The 17,639-nt window shown below is 41.7% G+C and overlaps 1 protein-coding gene across 3 annotated transcripts in view; it reads right to left on the reverse strand.

Annotated features, from left to right (window-relative positions):
• Positions 1-17,639, reverse strand: part of dlc1 (DLC1 Rho GTPase activating protein) — a 133,799-nt gene that overhangs the window by 23,719 nt on the left and 92,441 nt on the right. For 2 of the 3 annotated variants that reach the window (XM_088075421.1, XM_042484897.2), the window contains one exon: positions 1,846-1,917. In XM_088075421.1, coding sequence (XP_087931547.1) covers positions 1,846-1,917 — 72 coding nt within the window. Of the gene's footprint in view, positions 1-1,845; positions 1,918-10,069; positions 10,382-17,639 lie in introns of those variants that run through there. The other variant, XM_042484898.2, reaches the window with a different exon arrangement.

Raw genomic sequence — 17,639 nt, forward strand, 5'->3', positions numbered from 1 at the left:
ACATTTCTGATGGTCCTTGAACATATCATGCGTTATAATACAGGTTTGTGAGACAAAATTCCATGACTTTTCCAAAATTGTCAGTGTATATTGAGTTTTCCCAAACTTTTCTATTGCTATTTGCAAATTCCATGACTTTCCAGGTTTTCCATGACCAGAGGAACCCCAAATGGCAGTTAAATCATAAAGAATATTTCAGCAGTCGGGTACAGTGAAGAATTTTAAGATGTTTTCTGGAATGTGTTGACCGAACCCAAACTGGGAATCTTGCTTCGAAAGCCCCTGGGGGTGATGATGATAAGAAAATTCAGCTCAAGGGAGGCCAGCACCTTTAGCCTACTGAATCAGGTCTATCATTGGGCTTATCTTTAGTGGGGCAATAGCCCTGACAACTCAGACAATAGAGGCTGTCCCAGGGAAACAAGGGAAGGAAAAATGTGTCATGCACCGGCACAAATTCCTACCACAAACCAGCGCGGGTTTAGAACCCTGCACAGTGACTGATTGCGATTTCTAGTTGCTGTTGTATAAAAACAGTCACCTGTGCAGAAGCACAATGAGCTTCCCGTTCAAATAGGAAACCTTTCACGGTTAAGTGGCAACCAGCAATGGCCCGTGGACAATGGCAGCTTGGTTCTGCTGTCATCGTCCTGCAGTTACATAAGTGCGACTGGTATGCCCGCTGCATGCCATAATATAGCTACAGTAGCTGTATGGAGGGTAAAGAATGTTTGATGAATGTGAGCATGTATTTAAAACTTTTCAACCACATGTCAGTGTATGAGTAACTTTAGAGGGTAAAAAAAGATGTTTAGTGTTTAGGTAAGACAGTACTTTGGTCCTCAAAGAGTTACTATATAGGTTACACTATAGTTAACGTTTGAAATATAGCATGCTGCTGTGGTTTGTGTGGCTTTTCCTGCATAAGCTCAGCCATGCTCTGCTGCTAAGGGAAAAAAAACACAGGCCTTACTCCTCGGGAATGTTCTGCGGTGTGTGCTGTATGGATGCATGCACAGGAGCAGGTGAGCATGTTGGTGTTTGTGCACTCAACAAAGGCCACAGTGGTTTTCCATATGAGCTAAATGTCATCTGATGTAAATGACCAAAAAGGTGCTCAAAATGTGCTCAAATTTTGACTTCTCTGACTTACATTAAAAAAATACAAAGCTTCTAATGTGATCTAAATGTGTGGCTGTGACGATAACCGAATCACTGTAATGCTGCAGTCAAGTGATAGTGTGATGATTAGGGCATCACCACTTCTTTTTTTTAAAAAATTTGACCAATATAATAAATTCATCCATACGTGTCCTATTTTGGCTCTGATGCAGCCCCTATGTCTGTAGTCACAACTCTGCAGCCTCACTAAAAGTCCTTCCCTCTGATTGATTAGACATCACTAGTAAATAGCCTATCAACAGTAAAAACACTCCATGCCACAGATGCCAAAGATGGAGACTAAGGCTGCTCCTGTGGTCTAGCACATTCGGTGCCACAACATAACACAGCAGATATGTATAATTAACATCGCAATCTCTTATACGGAAGTCGATAAACACCCTGTGTTTTCACTGGTAATCTTCTGCCATTAGCTATTGTAGTCACTGGACAAAACCTCAGTTCTATGAGTATGAAAACGAGGAATAGGGAGCGAAATAATTTGCTATTAGAGGACCGCCAAACTGCAGTGATGTGTCGCTTTTCCACAGCGGTAAGATAAATCCATACCATCACCTCAATCTCAATGTAATCAAAATCAAAGAGAATATATCTTTTTAGTCACCTAACATTGGTAGATCTGCATGACTGATTTCAGTTAAGAGAGAGTGGGCGGGGCCTTACCTTCATAAAGCTGGGCGTACTGTGGGAACCCTGCTGCTCGGAGCCAGGTACAGGCTTCTTTGGCTTCGATCTCTGCAGAGGAGAAAAGACGGTAGAAAACAAAGGCATGTTAGGCATTTTAGGAGACAAAAAATATAACCAGTACATTAATGAAACGACTGACACTAAGTTTTTTTCTCATCACTAAAAGGTTATCCTCTCCCTCAGTATCAAAGTAAGACAAACCTGTGGAACTGAGCGCTCCGACATGCTAGCAGCTTATCAAATGTGAACCCCTTGACCTTATTGCTATCTCACACTCGGTCACTCTCCTCTCACATGCTTCCAAAGCTCGAGCTCAAAGCATCCTTCGTGCAAATTATGTTAACCCCCTCACACGCCAAGTGTGTGCCACTTAAGCTCCTTATCCAGGTAAGACAGTGCTATTGGCTCACACAGAGATCTCCAACAGAAAACCTCCATGAGGAGCCTTTTCCCATATGTCATTGTGTGATATTTTAATGTTTAAAAAATGCTTTTGTTTGGTTTCTGGGTTTGCCTTTTTTTTGTGGACAACATATAATATCAGCTTCTGTTCCTTCATGATGCCACTGAAAAATTCCAGGAACTTCTGTTGATTAATGTGCAAGTAGAAAGACATATCAGAGGTATGTCTCCCAAGTGTCCATCAATGCCATTATCACAGTCCAACATGTTCACAACGCTTCTCCAACAAACCCTTCAATAACTTCCTTCAAACACAAGGTGTGACATTTGGGCTTGTTGTGCTAAGTACTGACTGACTGTCGAGGTCCACCGTGATAGAGGAGCCATGGTGATGTCTCCCAATTATCTGTGAAAACCCTTTAGTCGACGTATGCCAAATGGCTGCTCAAACCCCAGCTTCTTAAACTGCTCCATCACCCCCACAGCCAGCAGTTTGTATAGAGGAGGACAGACAGAGACATGTCTCCGAAGCCTTAAGGAGCTGACTTTACAATGTCCTCTTTAGTGAAATGACAGTGAGTACAAATGTAGCACAACCTTGAGAAAAACCTGTAAACAAAACCAGTAGAACAAAGGCAGGAAAAGACACTTGTGAGCCACAGATGAAAGTGACAGCACATCGAATGATTGCAAAACATGAAAGCTGAATACTTTATAGGGGTGGGAATCACCAGAGGCCCCACGATAACAAATTATTCTGCTACGATATTATCCCAGTATGATATTATAACAATACAATATTATCACGATACGTAAGTCACAGTAAAATATTATTGTAGTTTTAAACATTTTGCAATATGTTATGATCTTTTTAAACATTTTTTCAGGTGTATATTATGTCCCCAAAGGAAAACTTTGTTAACATCTGTTTTATCTAATAAGGTAAAGTTTTCAGTCTGTCCATCTCACTTCAGTCATCTTCCTTTCACCAAAATGAATCTACTGGACTGATAAATAAATGTATTCTTTTATTCTAGAAGTCTACCCAGTTTTATTTGTATTTGCATTACTTACTTATTTCTATAAAATTACTTTTATTATTAATGTATAAAATTCAATGATTGGCTACTATGTAGCAACATAATATTAGCATGCAAAATGTTATGATGCAATAAGATATGTGAGAATTGTGGTATTCAGAAGTTCAGGGAGGATATTTAAAAAGTTTCCATTTCAGTTTCTACAGTCCTTGCATTTAGACATTAGAGTGATGCCCTTTAGAATTTAAGTAGGACCGCCACGTTTGGCTGAGCGTGACTGAGCTAATAGTAACCACCAGTAAGGAGATGCAGAGTAATTTATTTTATCATGGAAATATCAGCAGTTCCACCTCATTTCCAGGATAAATTACACCAAGGAATTGTTGGATTGTTTTTAGCTCGAGCTCAAAAACAGGAGCAAAAAAGGAGAAAAGACTGAAGAGAGACTAAAGAGGTTTCATTATTTTGGTGGGGAAATACAAAGATAATACAAAGACAAAGGTGTAATAAATAATGTGGGAACTGACTGGATGTGGACAAATGAAAGGTAACCATAAAGTCCATAAAGTCAGGCAGACAGGTCAAACTGCTGCAAAGGGTCTGGGCTCCACCATATACCAGCATTTACATACCAACAACAAGCCTAGACGGCAGACAAACCCTCTAACAACAAGGTGTGACACGACCGAGACAGGGTCTCCCCTCTGCCACTGCAGGGGCCAGCACCCCTGAAGCAACGGCTGCCACACCGGCATGCACCGAGTGTCGAATAACACATCAACGACTAACGCTGATTCACTTGACGAATGAGCTCTATTTCTCCTTGTGGATGCGAGCTGTCTCCGAGGCTGTGTGGGCGTGTTGAGCCGAGTATTTTTGGAGTGTAGTGAACCCAGAGGAAAAACCGAGGGGTAATTATACCCACATTCTTGAAAAAGCGAGCACAGCATGGAGCTGGAGATTCTTGCGTTTGCTTGTGTATCTGTGTGATTGTGTGCGCATGCAAGTCTGTGTGTGTTTGCAAGGTCCGACCTCATGTTTAAAGACAAACCACTCAAAAGACAGTAAAGCTATTGAGATGCAAATTAGACATACAAACACGTGGTTAGCTTTCAATCCCCCCCCAAAAAACCCCAAAAGAAGGCTATGGGATCCATTAAGTGCCTTTGGAGGGAAAGCTATCCAGTGACACACCCCATTGGGCTAGAATGTGTGTCAAATCTACTTTACAGTGACATAATGTGAACTTGGTGTGCTTTGGAAACAAAATAATGACACCAGCATTCACCACGCTGATGGATAAAACCGAATATTTGTGGCTCCATTCATTCACAGAGCGAAGCATGAATATTTTTCCATCTTTTGTTTGACCGCAGGAAGTGGACAGGGGCATGGGGCATCTGGCACAAACAATTTAACAATAGAGCCAAACACACATACACTCATATGTATCTGAGATTTGAAGAAAAAAAAATGTTGGATCAACAAAGCCATAAAAGGTTTACAAGAACATCCAAGGCTCATAAAAATCACCCGACAGCACCCCGCCCAACTCCGTCACATTTCTGTTTGCTTCCATAACTTGAGGGTGTATTTTATTTCTCGTCTTCCCTCACCGTCCAACCCGATTCCTTAGCCCTTGCCAGGGAACGACCTCACTTCCTCTTCCTGCTTCCCCCACAGGAAGAGAGCCAAGCGGCGCTGCAGTGGCCGCCGACCACCCGGCTGTAAGGCCCTGCCTTCGTTTGTTCCTGGCCAGATAATAGATGGGGAGGCAGCCAAGACAAACACTGGCTCCGGTGATTGTGTGCGCCCACCGAACGTCCTCGTGGCTAAAGACAGCTACAAAGCCAACACTGGACATATGGAGGCCTATGTCTCACAGCAAAGGGCTCACATACCACAGTGAGAAATGTTTATTGCTGCATTATCTCCAAATAGAAAAGTGAAACCTTGATAATGATGATATTTGGTCTACATGTGTCTAGCTGGCTGAAGTACAACAGATTACAAATGTGAGAGGATTCAGGCCAGAACCACAGAACTGAAAATACCTCATGTCCTTCCAAACTAATTATGCCACAGCTGCCCGCACATTTCCTGATGTGCAGTCACATTTCTGGAGCCGCACACTCAGGACACATTCTTCTGCATCTGTAGACTGTTTTCTCATGTAGCAAAAACCAGAGGCGAGACCAAGTCATTGTTTTCAAAGTCACCAGTAAATTTAAAGTCTTAGCACTCAATTCCAAAGCCAAGACAGGCAAGTGCCAAGTCAAGACAGGTAGGTCTCACATCAATTCCAAAGTCCTAAACTTTCATTTTTGAGTTCCAAATGAGTCTCAACCAAATATAATGCTGTTTAATCACAGAGTAACAGTTGTGCAACTCCAAATGTCATATTGAGCCAGAAGTTGTGACATCTCTTTCTATAATTTCGGATATACGTGTTGCATACCGCAAGTAGTTAACTTTTCAGTGACCAACGTGTTGTTTTCGTACGCAAACAAAATAATCTTTGGTCTAATTTTTTTCAAAACTGGCAGCAAGTAATGTAACATTAGTTCTCTATGGTTCTCTCCTGCAACTTGATTGGACAGAATTGGCTCCAACAAAATGGAACGGATGAATAAAGTGTCAGCTTACAGGGAATGGATAGCACTGATGATAGCTGACTAAGGAAGTTGAGTGAAATGAATTTACACTTCTTCATCTTTGGTAAGGTATCGAGTAATTTTATTTCAAAGGCTCAAGTAAAGTCACAAGATATTGATGTTAAAGCCCAAGTTAAATCACAAGTCTCTTCTGATTTGTCAAGTCTTCACATATCTGACTCGAGTCCAAGTCAATAAACTTGAGTTCACATCTCTGGTATCAACTGTCAGGGATGAAAGCAGGTGCAGATAAATGTTGTTATTCAGCAGTCCGCAAAAACTTTGCAAGGCTTTTGTCATTTTGACTGCTATGACTTCAAGCTAAAAGATTTAGGAGCAACATTAAGTATCAGCACCATGTGTTGTCTGGACTGCAAAAGGTAACCTTCTGCTAAACCAAATCTTTGTCCTGTTTGTTCATATGATCATCACCTCTGGCTGTGGTCTGGTTGGCTTGGAGACAGACAGACAAGCACACAGCTGAATAGCTTCATACATGAGTCTGAGTGCAGAGCAGACCTTCTGGTCCTACTGAGGGGCCACACAGGATGTCTGAAACATGTCCGTCAGGTGGGGACAGAGAGACAGATGGATATTTGGCTAAAACCCAACTGACCTCATGAGAACAAGTTACATGGAATAAAATGTTTGGATCTCCGATCATTTAGACAAATTTTAAACTTAACTCTGTGGACAGAAATGCAGACAAATCCTCTCTGCTGGAATGAATAAGATGGCCACACATTAGTTCAGGCTGATGTGAAGAAGCAAAAACAGCACAGTGAGACACACTCCCTCTCAGTGGGAAAGAAAGATGAGAGCGATTATCTGCAGATAACATGACTAATCAGAGCCAAGCCAATGCTAATAGAGATTTCATATGGATCACAAGTGGCTTCTCTCCTGGACTTTGGCCAAAGCTGAACTGGTGAGCTGCCAGTCAGGGTTAAGCCTCACTCACTGCCCAGCGGTATCCACTTCTAAAATTATCCACCATGCACTTTTCTCTGCTTTCTTTCTCCTCGTCTCCTCTTGCTCTCTCTGCTTATTTCAGCTCTGCTCGACCCTTCTCTTCTCTCCTTTCCTGTGGCAGGAAATTCTCACAATTGCCGGCCAAAGTTTCCCTCCATCGCAGGAGGCAGCGGGATCTGGCCCGGCCCAGCCTGAAGGCTCGGCTCCAGAGGGAGTTTGTTAGCAGCTCGCAAACAAAGGATGCTGCTCCCCACCTCAAAGGCTCTGCTGCATACATGGCACACCGGAGGTCAAGAGTCTGAATGCAGTTATCACAAGCGGGGCTGGTGTCTTTGAAGTCGGTCAATTAAGAAGAATGCTTGGCTAACAACTGCTGAGAACTGAGGTGGCTTATCTGGAATTACCCGATCATTGCCGGGTCTCAAAGTGCCAACTGTAAAATGACCCAAATGGCGGGCAGAGGCTTCTTATCAACCGTGGCTCCTTTCTGAAGGAGATGTGAAGTGGCTCTAGGCAGGTGATGTGATAAAGCAGACCAGACTCTGCGGCTCAGTGGTAATCTACAATGAGCAAAGCTAGGAGCCTGGATGCTGACAGCGTTTGTCCTTTACCTCAACAGGGACAAGGACAAACTCTTGAAGTGTCCATGAACTTAAAGAAGTTTCTGATTGATTCATGAAACTATTTCAATGTCTTTAACAGCTTGACTCCATATTGTGGCATCAGGACAACTGCAGACGACAGCTTTTTTTTGACCAATGTGAAATCCCTCCAGTGCTCTTCTGGAATGCAGAGATGGGCGATAACAGATTTTCCTCCTGATGGCTATCGTGTTTTCTGATTCCACGGTCGAGACAGCTGGTGCTTGCTGAGAGGGTCTGGCTGTTGGCTAAGTGAGACCTTGCCAGGAATATCGCCATCTGGCCGGCCTTAAGCTATGCCCCGCTGACACACACACACACACACACACACACACACACACACACACACACACAAAAGAAGAATGAGCTTACTACCAATGGTCCATTCCAGTTACAGCAACAGGCAGGGGTGCGTGGACACATGCAAACACACAGCTGGCCCATATGGATCATTGCAGCGCTAACCCCACAGGCCTCCCCGCTGACAGATTTATACTCCCACAGAGAGCCCGAGCTGTGGATCAGGTGACCAGGCACATTCAAAGCCTCTGATAAGCTTCCCACAGCCAGGTGACAGCCTACCTGCCGCAGACCCCCCTTTGATAGCATTCACACACAGATCCACGGACAGCAGAGGGAAGGTAACAGCATAAATGGACATATGCGTCTCCTCACAGGACATGAAGAATACGTGTGCCAGCTGGATGTAAGTCCTTCAGATAAGGCCCCAGCTCACTTCCTGTTTCACAAAGAATGCAGTGAAGCGTGTTTCCTTCACTTGCTCTTCTCCAAACACACACTACCTACTACCAACCCTAACCCTAACCCTAACCCTTACCCTAATCCCTGACTGGAAGAAATAATGAATTATGAAGCAAGACAAAGAGGGAGTACAAAAAAGATTGTGGTTCAAATTTGTACCTAGTTATAAGGGCAGCAAAAGATTACCAAATTACAAGGAACTGGTTAAAAAAAATGACATCTTCATCAATTCTCAATGAAAGGATCTTTTAACCCTCTTGAAACTTTTTTCAACAAATTTGTTTGATCTCTTTCAAAAACATGGGTAGGATGCAACTAGCAACTTGAAAAGACAAGAAAATTACCTGAAAATAAGCAACAAAGAAACGCATAAAGCTAAAAAGTACTGAGTAAAGCTTATTTTATTCATTCTTTTGGTAAGATAATTGTAAATTTAAAAAAATCTTATAATTAGTAATGGATTTTTATAGATATTCTTTTCCTTTTGGGGAAAATTTTCTAACAATAGTCCCAGTTTTTTTAAAACTAATTTTAAGTAATTTTCTTATCACCTTTTACTAATTTCTTGCAATTTATGGTACATTTCTCTCAACTTGGTCATTGTCATTATTCCCCATGTTTTCAAAAGAATTGACACCAATTTGCTCAGGTTTTAAAGAGTCAAACACCTTGTGAAAGGTGTCTGAACGCAGCACAAGAAATCTGATGTCAATCCAGGTTTCAAAGGGTTAAAAGAAATATATGATGTCATTAGCAGCCTTAGTGTGGAGGTATGGTGTCAGTGTCAAACACTCTCCACTTTACTGTAAGTAATGCAATGATGGCTGGGAGTCTGTGCCTGTGAGCACATTCTCTTTGCTTTTATGGGCCAACTGAACCCCACTGTGCTCATATCTGTTCCAGACCTGAGGTAGCTGATAAGGAGCCATGTGTTGGAACAACCAGTTAAAACAGTTGAGACAAAGGAGGCCAAAGCCCACAAATCAAGTTGAGCCTGGCAGCAGCAGGACTGAAGACGGGATTTTAAACAGCCACAACCCCCCCCCAAAAGGTCGGCCGTCAGGCAAAAGGCACAGCCACTTAAACACACTATAAAAAAAAAAAAAAAAAAAAAAAGCACCGACATGGCAGAAGTGTCGCTGACTGGTACAATAGCTCCTGATAATCTTTCTGGACACAAAACACGACTTAGGCTGAACATTCCAGTTCGCGACCCTGTTTCCCCACACGGATCCCAGTTTGATTTAATCCAGATCAAACCGTCCGAGTGTGTGCTGCTCTGCTGGAGCCTGCTCCGGACTGTGCGTGTGTATGTGTGTGTGTGAGGGGGGAAGACTTTTCTTAAAGTTAGGAACCCTTAAAAGCTAGTGCGTAATCTGGAAAAAAAGTCACTTTAAAGAGAAATCAGTTTTTGAAGTGAGCTGTGAAAAGGAGTAAGGACTCTGGAGACGCGCAGTTTTGTGCGTAAAAAGGGGAGATTTCTTATCTGACAGCCCCCACCGCTGCGCCTATAGATGGCGTAAAGAGTGTTTTACCTGAACGACATATATTCAGACGATACGTGACTTAAATACTTAAAGCAGCCAACAGTAAGAGCACATATATCTCCACCACTGAGCAATACATCCCCTGGATAAACAGGAAACCGCTTTGCATGTCCACATTTTGCGTAAAAATAGAAAACCATTAATCATCTGCCAATACATTAACAAATTTAGAATGGACTTACGTGTTAATATCATGTTTTAATGTCTCGCTCGCGATCAGCCTCAGCATAAACCCAAACTCCGTGCTGCGCCCCGGCAGGCTGTCCACAGTCAGCTCCGCTCCTGTTAGGACGAAGCCCGCATGACACATCCAGCAGGACAGAAAACTATAAAGACGGCTGCAAATGTCCTCTGAGCGTTGCGCGAGACAGTAAATCCATGGTTATGATCTGATTTGGCTGCGATACACAGATTTCCACAATTCTTCCAATCAGTCCGACGCGGCGACTCCCTGAATGAAGCGGTCCCCGGCTGGAATGTGAATGGAGAGGAGAGGAGGTGATTCAAGCTTTAGGAATGGGCAACTGTGCCGTGGCTCCGCCCCCCACCTCCACCCGCTCCCTGCCCCGCTGCTCCCCACCTGACCGCTGGGAGCTGGACGCACACGGCTCCGATCACAGTAGGTCGTCAGAGGGAAGAAATTTATAACGATTTTAATATCATTTCATAATAATGCCTCAAAGCGCACAAATCATGAGACCAAATCGATTTCAGTTCTACGCTTCAACCGTTAACCCTTTACAACCTGAGCAAATGAGTTAAGTTTCTTTTAAAAACATGGAAAGAAGGCGACCTAACAAGAAATGCCCCCTAAATTAGCAAGAAAATGGTTCAAATGAGAAAAAAATACCTACAAATAAGGAGAATATGTTACTACAAAAAAAACAAAAAAACAACCAACAACCAAGAAAGTGACCTCAAAAAGTGCCTCTTTTCTGTAACATAATTTAAATATATAATTTATAAACATAGTTTTCTGAACATTTTTCCTAGATTTTTATTTATTTATAACATCTAATAATCGAATAATATTCAGATCTTTTCCGTGTCACCTTTTACTAGCTCTTTTTGCACTTTGTTGGACATGCCTTGCCAAATTGCTTGTTATGTTTTTATCCATGTTTTTGAAAGAAATCAGTCCAATTTTCCCTCAGGTTTCAAGAGATTAAAATGCCAATAATAGGCGTCTGAATGCAGTGCAAGAAAAGTGATGTTAGGCCAGGTGTTAAAAGGTTAATGTCTGTTAATCTTCTGAAGCTGTATGCTTTCCGTTGTACTAATTTAATTATTTGATTTGACTTATTCTTAAAAATATGCGCAACAAATTTTGCAGGGTGAAGTTGAAATTGATTGACTGAGCTTCCCAGGACTCCCCTCTGTTCATTTCAACTCCTGCCTGACCTGAGCCTCAGTCACCTCCTCTAACTGGCAGCAGCACACTCAAGCTTGATAGGCAGTTTGCATATCATTAGAAAATACTGGAGACAACTGAAAGACGCTCCTTTGTGACATGAGATCGGTCTAAAAGGTCAAATTGTCAGTGAAAAGACAACTGTTGCAGGTATGGTAATGTCCTTGGCCCTGCCCCTGTCCATGAAAAGCCTGACACAGGAACAGCATGCACAGGTTGACTCCACAATAAAAACACAGTCAGACCTGGATACTAGTTTTTAGGAAGTGTTCATGGTCTAAACACTTTGATGACTAATGCACTTTGATTACACTCTGTAAGCATTTACAAAGAAAGTTAATACAATTACTGTAACAACAGGATATATCTAAATATACCCTGAAAGAATTTATATAAACATTTAATTCTACTTCTAAACTACTTTTTTTCCCGCCAGAATGAAAGTAATACCTTTATTACATTTTTTGTAGGGATGCACAATATATCCTGTAGTGATAAATTAGTCTGATAATGTGAAATTTACATTATTATATATTAGAGGTGTTGTGGGCACACAGAACACGCTGGGGGGATTACACATCTCGTCTGGCCAGGGAACACCTCGGGGTTCCCCAGGGGGAGCTGGAAAGTGTTGCTGGGGAGAGGGATGTCTGGTGTACTTTGCTCAGCCTGTTGCCCGTGCGACCAGTCTGTCATTGACTTAACAAGGCCAGCATCTACTCAGCCCAATACAGTAGGTGAGGTACAACTCCGAAGTTAAAAAAGACAGAGAGGAAGAACAAGTTTTAAAAAATGTTGTTGACATCTTTCACAGTTTTGGTGAAAGACAATGCGACTCCGCAAAGGGTCTGATTTCCGACCGCCTGACTCCCCACTAGATTGGAGAATTTCCTGCTGCTGTTACTGGGTATGTTAGACGCAGCGCTGAAGGACCGTCTTCAGAATGTTAGCATTACTGTTGAGTACGATAGTTAAGAATAATATCTGATTGTTTTTTCTTTTTCATTTTATTGGTAGTTGATTGACTAATTGGTGAATTATTTTTATTATCTTTGATTAACTATTGTTAATGTATTTGTAGTTTTGTATTACCATTAACATTATTTTTTTAAAATTTTTTTACTTATTTATTTTATTGATTGCTATTAATTTTTATAACTGTTTGTTTCTGTTGTAATGTAATGTTATGTTGTTGACCCCAGCAAGACTAGCTTGTCACCTAGGCGTCGGCTAATAGGGATCCTTATAATAAACAATAAACAATAAACAATAAATAATAAATGACCTAAGCAGAGACTCACATCCAACGCTGTTTTTTTTTAATATATTTTACTAGTAAAATTCAATGAACATTTGAAGAGTCAGAACTGTTCTTTGTTTTTTGTCTGTTAACAATAGTGATGGCAGTTAGATTTGGTTAGGTCATGGCTATGGAATATTAAATCATCCATGTTTTCTCACTGCATCTCAGGTGTGCATAAAATTCAGGTTATAAACTTATTTTTAAAATACAGACATGTTAAATCATCGGTTATCTTATCAGTATCAGCCATGAGAAGCAGGTTATTATTGGTTATCTGTATTGGCTGAAAAAATACATATATTGCATCCCTCCTTATATGGTTAGAAAAGTGTTCCAGAAATTTGTGAGTCCCTGTATGTATTACTCATTTATAATTGTTATATTTCAAAACAGCCCGTCCAGTTTTCCCCTCTTCTCCTCATGAACTTCTCATTAAAAGTTTTCAAGAACTCCTAAATGACGTCAGCTTTTGACATCGGCCAGCTCTGTGTTATCGCCATGGTAACACAGGCGCTGAGGTAGTGCATAAAGGGAAAGCCAGACGCGTCACCATGTGGCAGGGAAATACATGTAATCCAAAGGCTGGGCTGCGAGGGGGGAAAGGATGATGCAGAAAATCCTGGCTAACTGTGCTGTCTGTTGTTGGCTGCCACAGCGCTCCCAGCTGACTGCAGAGTCACAAGTGATTCACCCAGAAGAGATCCTGCATGCCAGCTATTAAAGTGAGCAAAATCACAAGTTTGTACACCATGGGCATCCACAAAAATGTCCCATCCTCTGGTGGGAGTCATTTCAAATGTTTGCCTAGAGGACCTGGTTGTAAAAACCTGGTGATCTACGACAGATTTTCATCAGCTTCACATCTGTATTTGATGCTGACAGTACTTTTTTATGCAGCATCGCATCTCCCAAATCCTAAATAGGTGCATTTGGAGAGAGACATGCGTACCATACACTAGAAGACTTTGAAAATACTATTTGACAGTAGTAGCACTGATATGGAGTGGTGTTTCTGGCAAACCAGGTGAAATTATGTCCAATATTTGCTTTGTTTTTATCTCTCATTTGGTCTCCACCAACTCCTGAGAAAAAAAAACCTGGCACATTATGCCTACCTAGAAGACTCTGAAAAGACTTTGAAAAGACTAAAAACTGACACCCTTTCACATCTGAGGACTATGGATATTTAGTCAAACTGTAAGACCCTGCAAGAGGGTCAGGGTCATTTTTTACAAGACTACAACTAGATTTCCTTTTGGGATTATTTCCGATCATGCTCCTGGTGGAAAATGTTCCACCAAACTCTCTTTGAGAAATATTACATGCCCACAAAAACACATAACTGTAGAAACACAAGATAAAAGGCGTCTTATGTTGACAGTATTCCTGTCAATTCAGCATCAATATAAGCCATAGAGATAAACTGTATCTGAGTACATATTTTACATTTTGGATGTAACCCATAACCCATGTAAAACATAACCCAGATTTTTCATGGTCATACAATCAAAAAAAAAATGAACATAAATGGTAAAACTCTCACTGAGACATTCATTGAAGGGTAACAACATCAAGCTTTGACTTTCATAAAGCTTTGCATGAAACAAAGAATTTTGTCATTTTCTCTTAGAACAAATGTGCTGCAAAATACATGGATATTAAATATTCAGTATATACAAACACTAACCCACACTTTGCATGTTTTGGCTTTTGCTCATGAGTTGATTCTGACATTGGAAATTTGTCTGCAACATTGAAATTGCTTTAAATGTCATTGGGTGTAAGGCTGGCATTAGATGTCTTTGGTGTTTAATGTACTCCAAATGTGATTAAATTCAGGATATGAATGAAAAAAAAAAGTGGACTTTGCAGTATTATTGCTACACGTACAGTGTTGGGAGCACACACAGAAGTAAAGCCAATGTCAACGAAACAAAACAAGCAGCTTTATGTGAACTAAATGCAGCCTGGAAGAAAGCAAAGTTGCAAAGTTTTCTGATTTTTTGATTGAGATCAGGAAAAATTCCATGAAAGAGCACGTAAACAATAAAAATCTGGCAACCGATTCAATATCAACTTTTGGTACGTTGAATATTGTGGAATATTGAATATTTGATGCTACGAACACATTTTAGCCAGTGCTCAAAATGTATTGTGATTAGTGTTTCCGTACTACAAAATGTGATCTTCTGATTTAATAAATTTAATACGTTTTTTTTCTTAAATTAAAAATATGTAACCTGACAGGAGGGAGAAAGATAATTATGATCTGTTAGTGTGTGTGTGAGAAACTGAGAGAGAGAGAAAGAAAAAGCAAAGAGAGGAAGAAGAGATGAAGAGAGATTACCAAACAAGGCCAAATCCCCGAGCCACAAAACCCGACCACCCAGAGGCTGCACCCAAAACCCCGACCCAGAGCCCTCCTCCACTGAGACGGGTCAACAGCCCGGCGCAGAGCTGAGTGGGTTTGCACTCTGGAGTTGCTTTGCGGTGATAAATACACCACAACACCAGTGATTTGTTGATGAATGTGTGTGGTAAAGTGTGAGAGATCAGACGAGCAGACTGCGGCTGCTGCCAGTCGCTGCGGGGCAAGTGAGTGTCTCTCTTTACAGTGTCTACAATTTTCATTCATCAAAGCGCGCCAGAGTCGGCCTCGCTTGTTTGGCTTATGATTCAGATACAGATCAAATACACGCGGGTATAATGAGGGCTTTGGACAAAAGAGAGGAAATGAGGAGATGCATCAGTGTTACAGCGGGCAGACACTAGGGATTAAGCCTGCATTAAATGCAACTTTTCCCTGGAAAGGGAATCAAAATAAACACTTTTACCTGGAAGGCACACTGGGAGGGAAGTTTTAGTGGATTATGTCGTGATTCATCGTACATTTTACTCATGTCTCTGGCTGTTCTTAATTATCATGTCTATTTTGAAACACAAAATAAACCACAGATATTTGATTTGAACCAAATTGGTCTTGTATGCCCAATCAACGTGTTGCTGCTGGGATGTTGGGTGCAGCTACTGTTGTAGGTTGTAAACTTGTCAGGGTTGCCTCAGACACTGAGACACAGAGGGAGGGGCTGAACCCAGGGTGAGAAAGAAAAGAAAAAATGCAGCCAGGAATAAAGACACAATTGTAAGATTAAATACAAGAAAAGACAGAAAAAAGGGGGAAAAAACAGTAAGACAAGCCTTGTTTACATTGGAAAACTGCTCCGCTTCGCTGTTCTGTCTATAAGGTACGATCGTGGAATGACAGGAAAAGGTTGTTTTGCCTTTTAGCTGCCTTGGGAGGTGGTAACAGCACTGAAATAATGTCTCTGTAAAAAGGACATCCAGCAGGACGGGATCATTAGCAGCTAACTCAAAGAAGACTTTTCTCATTCTGAAGTCGTCGGTGTTATTATACAACGCTGGAGGGCCAGACAGCACCTGCTGCATCCGCATGATATGCGGACACGCAAGCATCAGGTGAGAATGCAGCCGGATGGAACCTGCAAGCATAATCCCAACATGTGCTTGTGTTGACATCACAGTAGCGGCATCCCTGAACGTAAAGAGCAGACACAGAAGGATACCTAGAGCATAATATGTAGACATGGAAATCCACTGCAAAGTGGCAATATGTGATGACTTGGAATGAAAAGCAGCTAGCAGCAGTTAGCAGCTAACCCAAGGAAGAAAAACAGCAGCCATAAATATCCACAAACTGGGACAACAATGGCATTCAGGAGTTCCTTATCCTCAGATATCCCCCTTACCCCCCAGAGGGCGAGATCAGTTTCTATATAACAGCGACAGTAAATGATTGTTATGCCTTTGTTATTAGTTATAAAGTGCTGCTGGTGCATATATTATATATCAAACTAGAGGCAGACACTATTGTGTTAAACATCATGTTCGTCACACCACTTCTGATTCCTGCGATGCCGACATTGCCACACTGTCTAAAATCACACACTGGAGCGGCAAGATGCCACCAGTGTTTGTTGTTTGGGTATGTATGAAAATATGTAACGGGGGCATAGAGAAGGGTCTTCGTAGCAGCCCTTTTGTGTGATCTCTGTGTAAAAAGGGTGACTGTTGTAGGCTGTAAACTTCAGTGTCACCCCTAACCCCGAGGCACAGAGGAAGGAGACACAAAAGGAAAATAGAGGAAGCATGGGTGTCAAATAATTTTTAAAAACTTCATTGAGGCATATGGACAGAAATAAAGACATAAAGGTAAGATTAAACACAAAAAAACCCCAGAAAAACAAAAACAGAACAGTGAGAGAAAGGTGAAAGATCTCTCCCTCCTCAGGGCTTGCCTCGGGGTTTACGCTCCCCTCTTGCCATACTTAACCCCAAACAGCAGGGCCAGGTGAGGGTCAGAGGACGGACGTGTCAGTCCAAAACACAAGCAAACACCCAAGGCCGTGCCGACAAAGACTCACTGAACAGATAGCCAAAGTATAGGTCTGCAAAGGTCATAGTGGCCATCATGAAATAGAGGCATGGAGCATGTTGGATGTGTATATGTGTGTGTCTGAACAGCAATAATCTGATTTTCTTTTTGAGAATCTCAGATAACAGGGCCATAAAGATGCTGTCCATAACAGATGGGGAAGCCATAAAGTAATCAAAAACAAGGAAGAAAGGGGCGTTTTTATAACAATTGTCAATGTGCTCTGTGTGTGTTTCAGAAGCAAGGTACTGCAATAGTCCTTGAAGCTTGAATCTAAATGCCTCCAATGACAAGCCTGTGTCCTCTGCCTTTCACTGATGCAGTTTGAGATAATGAGTTTGACTGCTGTGTGTGTCTGTGTGTGTGTGTGTCTGTGTGTGATTGTGTGTGTGTGTGTGTGTGATTGTGTGTGTGTGTGTGTGTGTGTGTGTGGAGAGAGAGAGGGTGAGTAAGACAGTAGGGAGGGGAATAATCTTTTCATAACAGGAATCTCCAGAAATAGCTCATCCATGGTCTCGGGGGATCAGCCCAATAAGACACTGATTAGAGAGAGAGAGAAAGAGAGAGAGAGAGAGCATGTGCTTC

This window comes from Plectropomus leopardus, chromosome 3 (assembly GCF_026936395.1).
Source record: "Plectropomus leopardus strain MGB_pleo_1.0 chromosome 3, ASM2693639v1, whole genome shotgun sequence".
In the NCBI taxonomy this organism is placed as follows: domain Eukaryota; kingdom Metazoa; phylum Chordata; class Actinopteri; order Perciformes; family Serranidae; genus Plectropomus; species Plectropomus leopardus.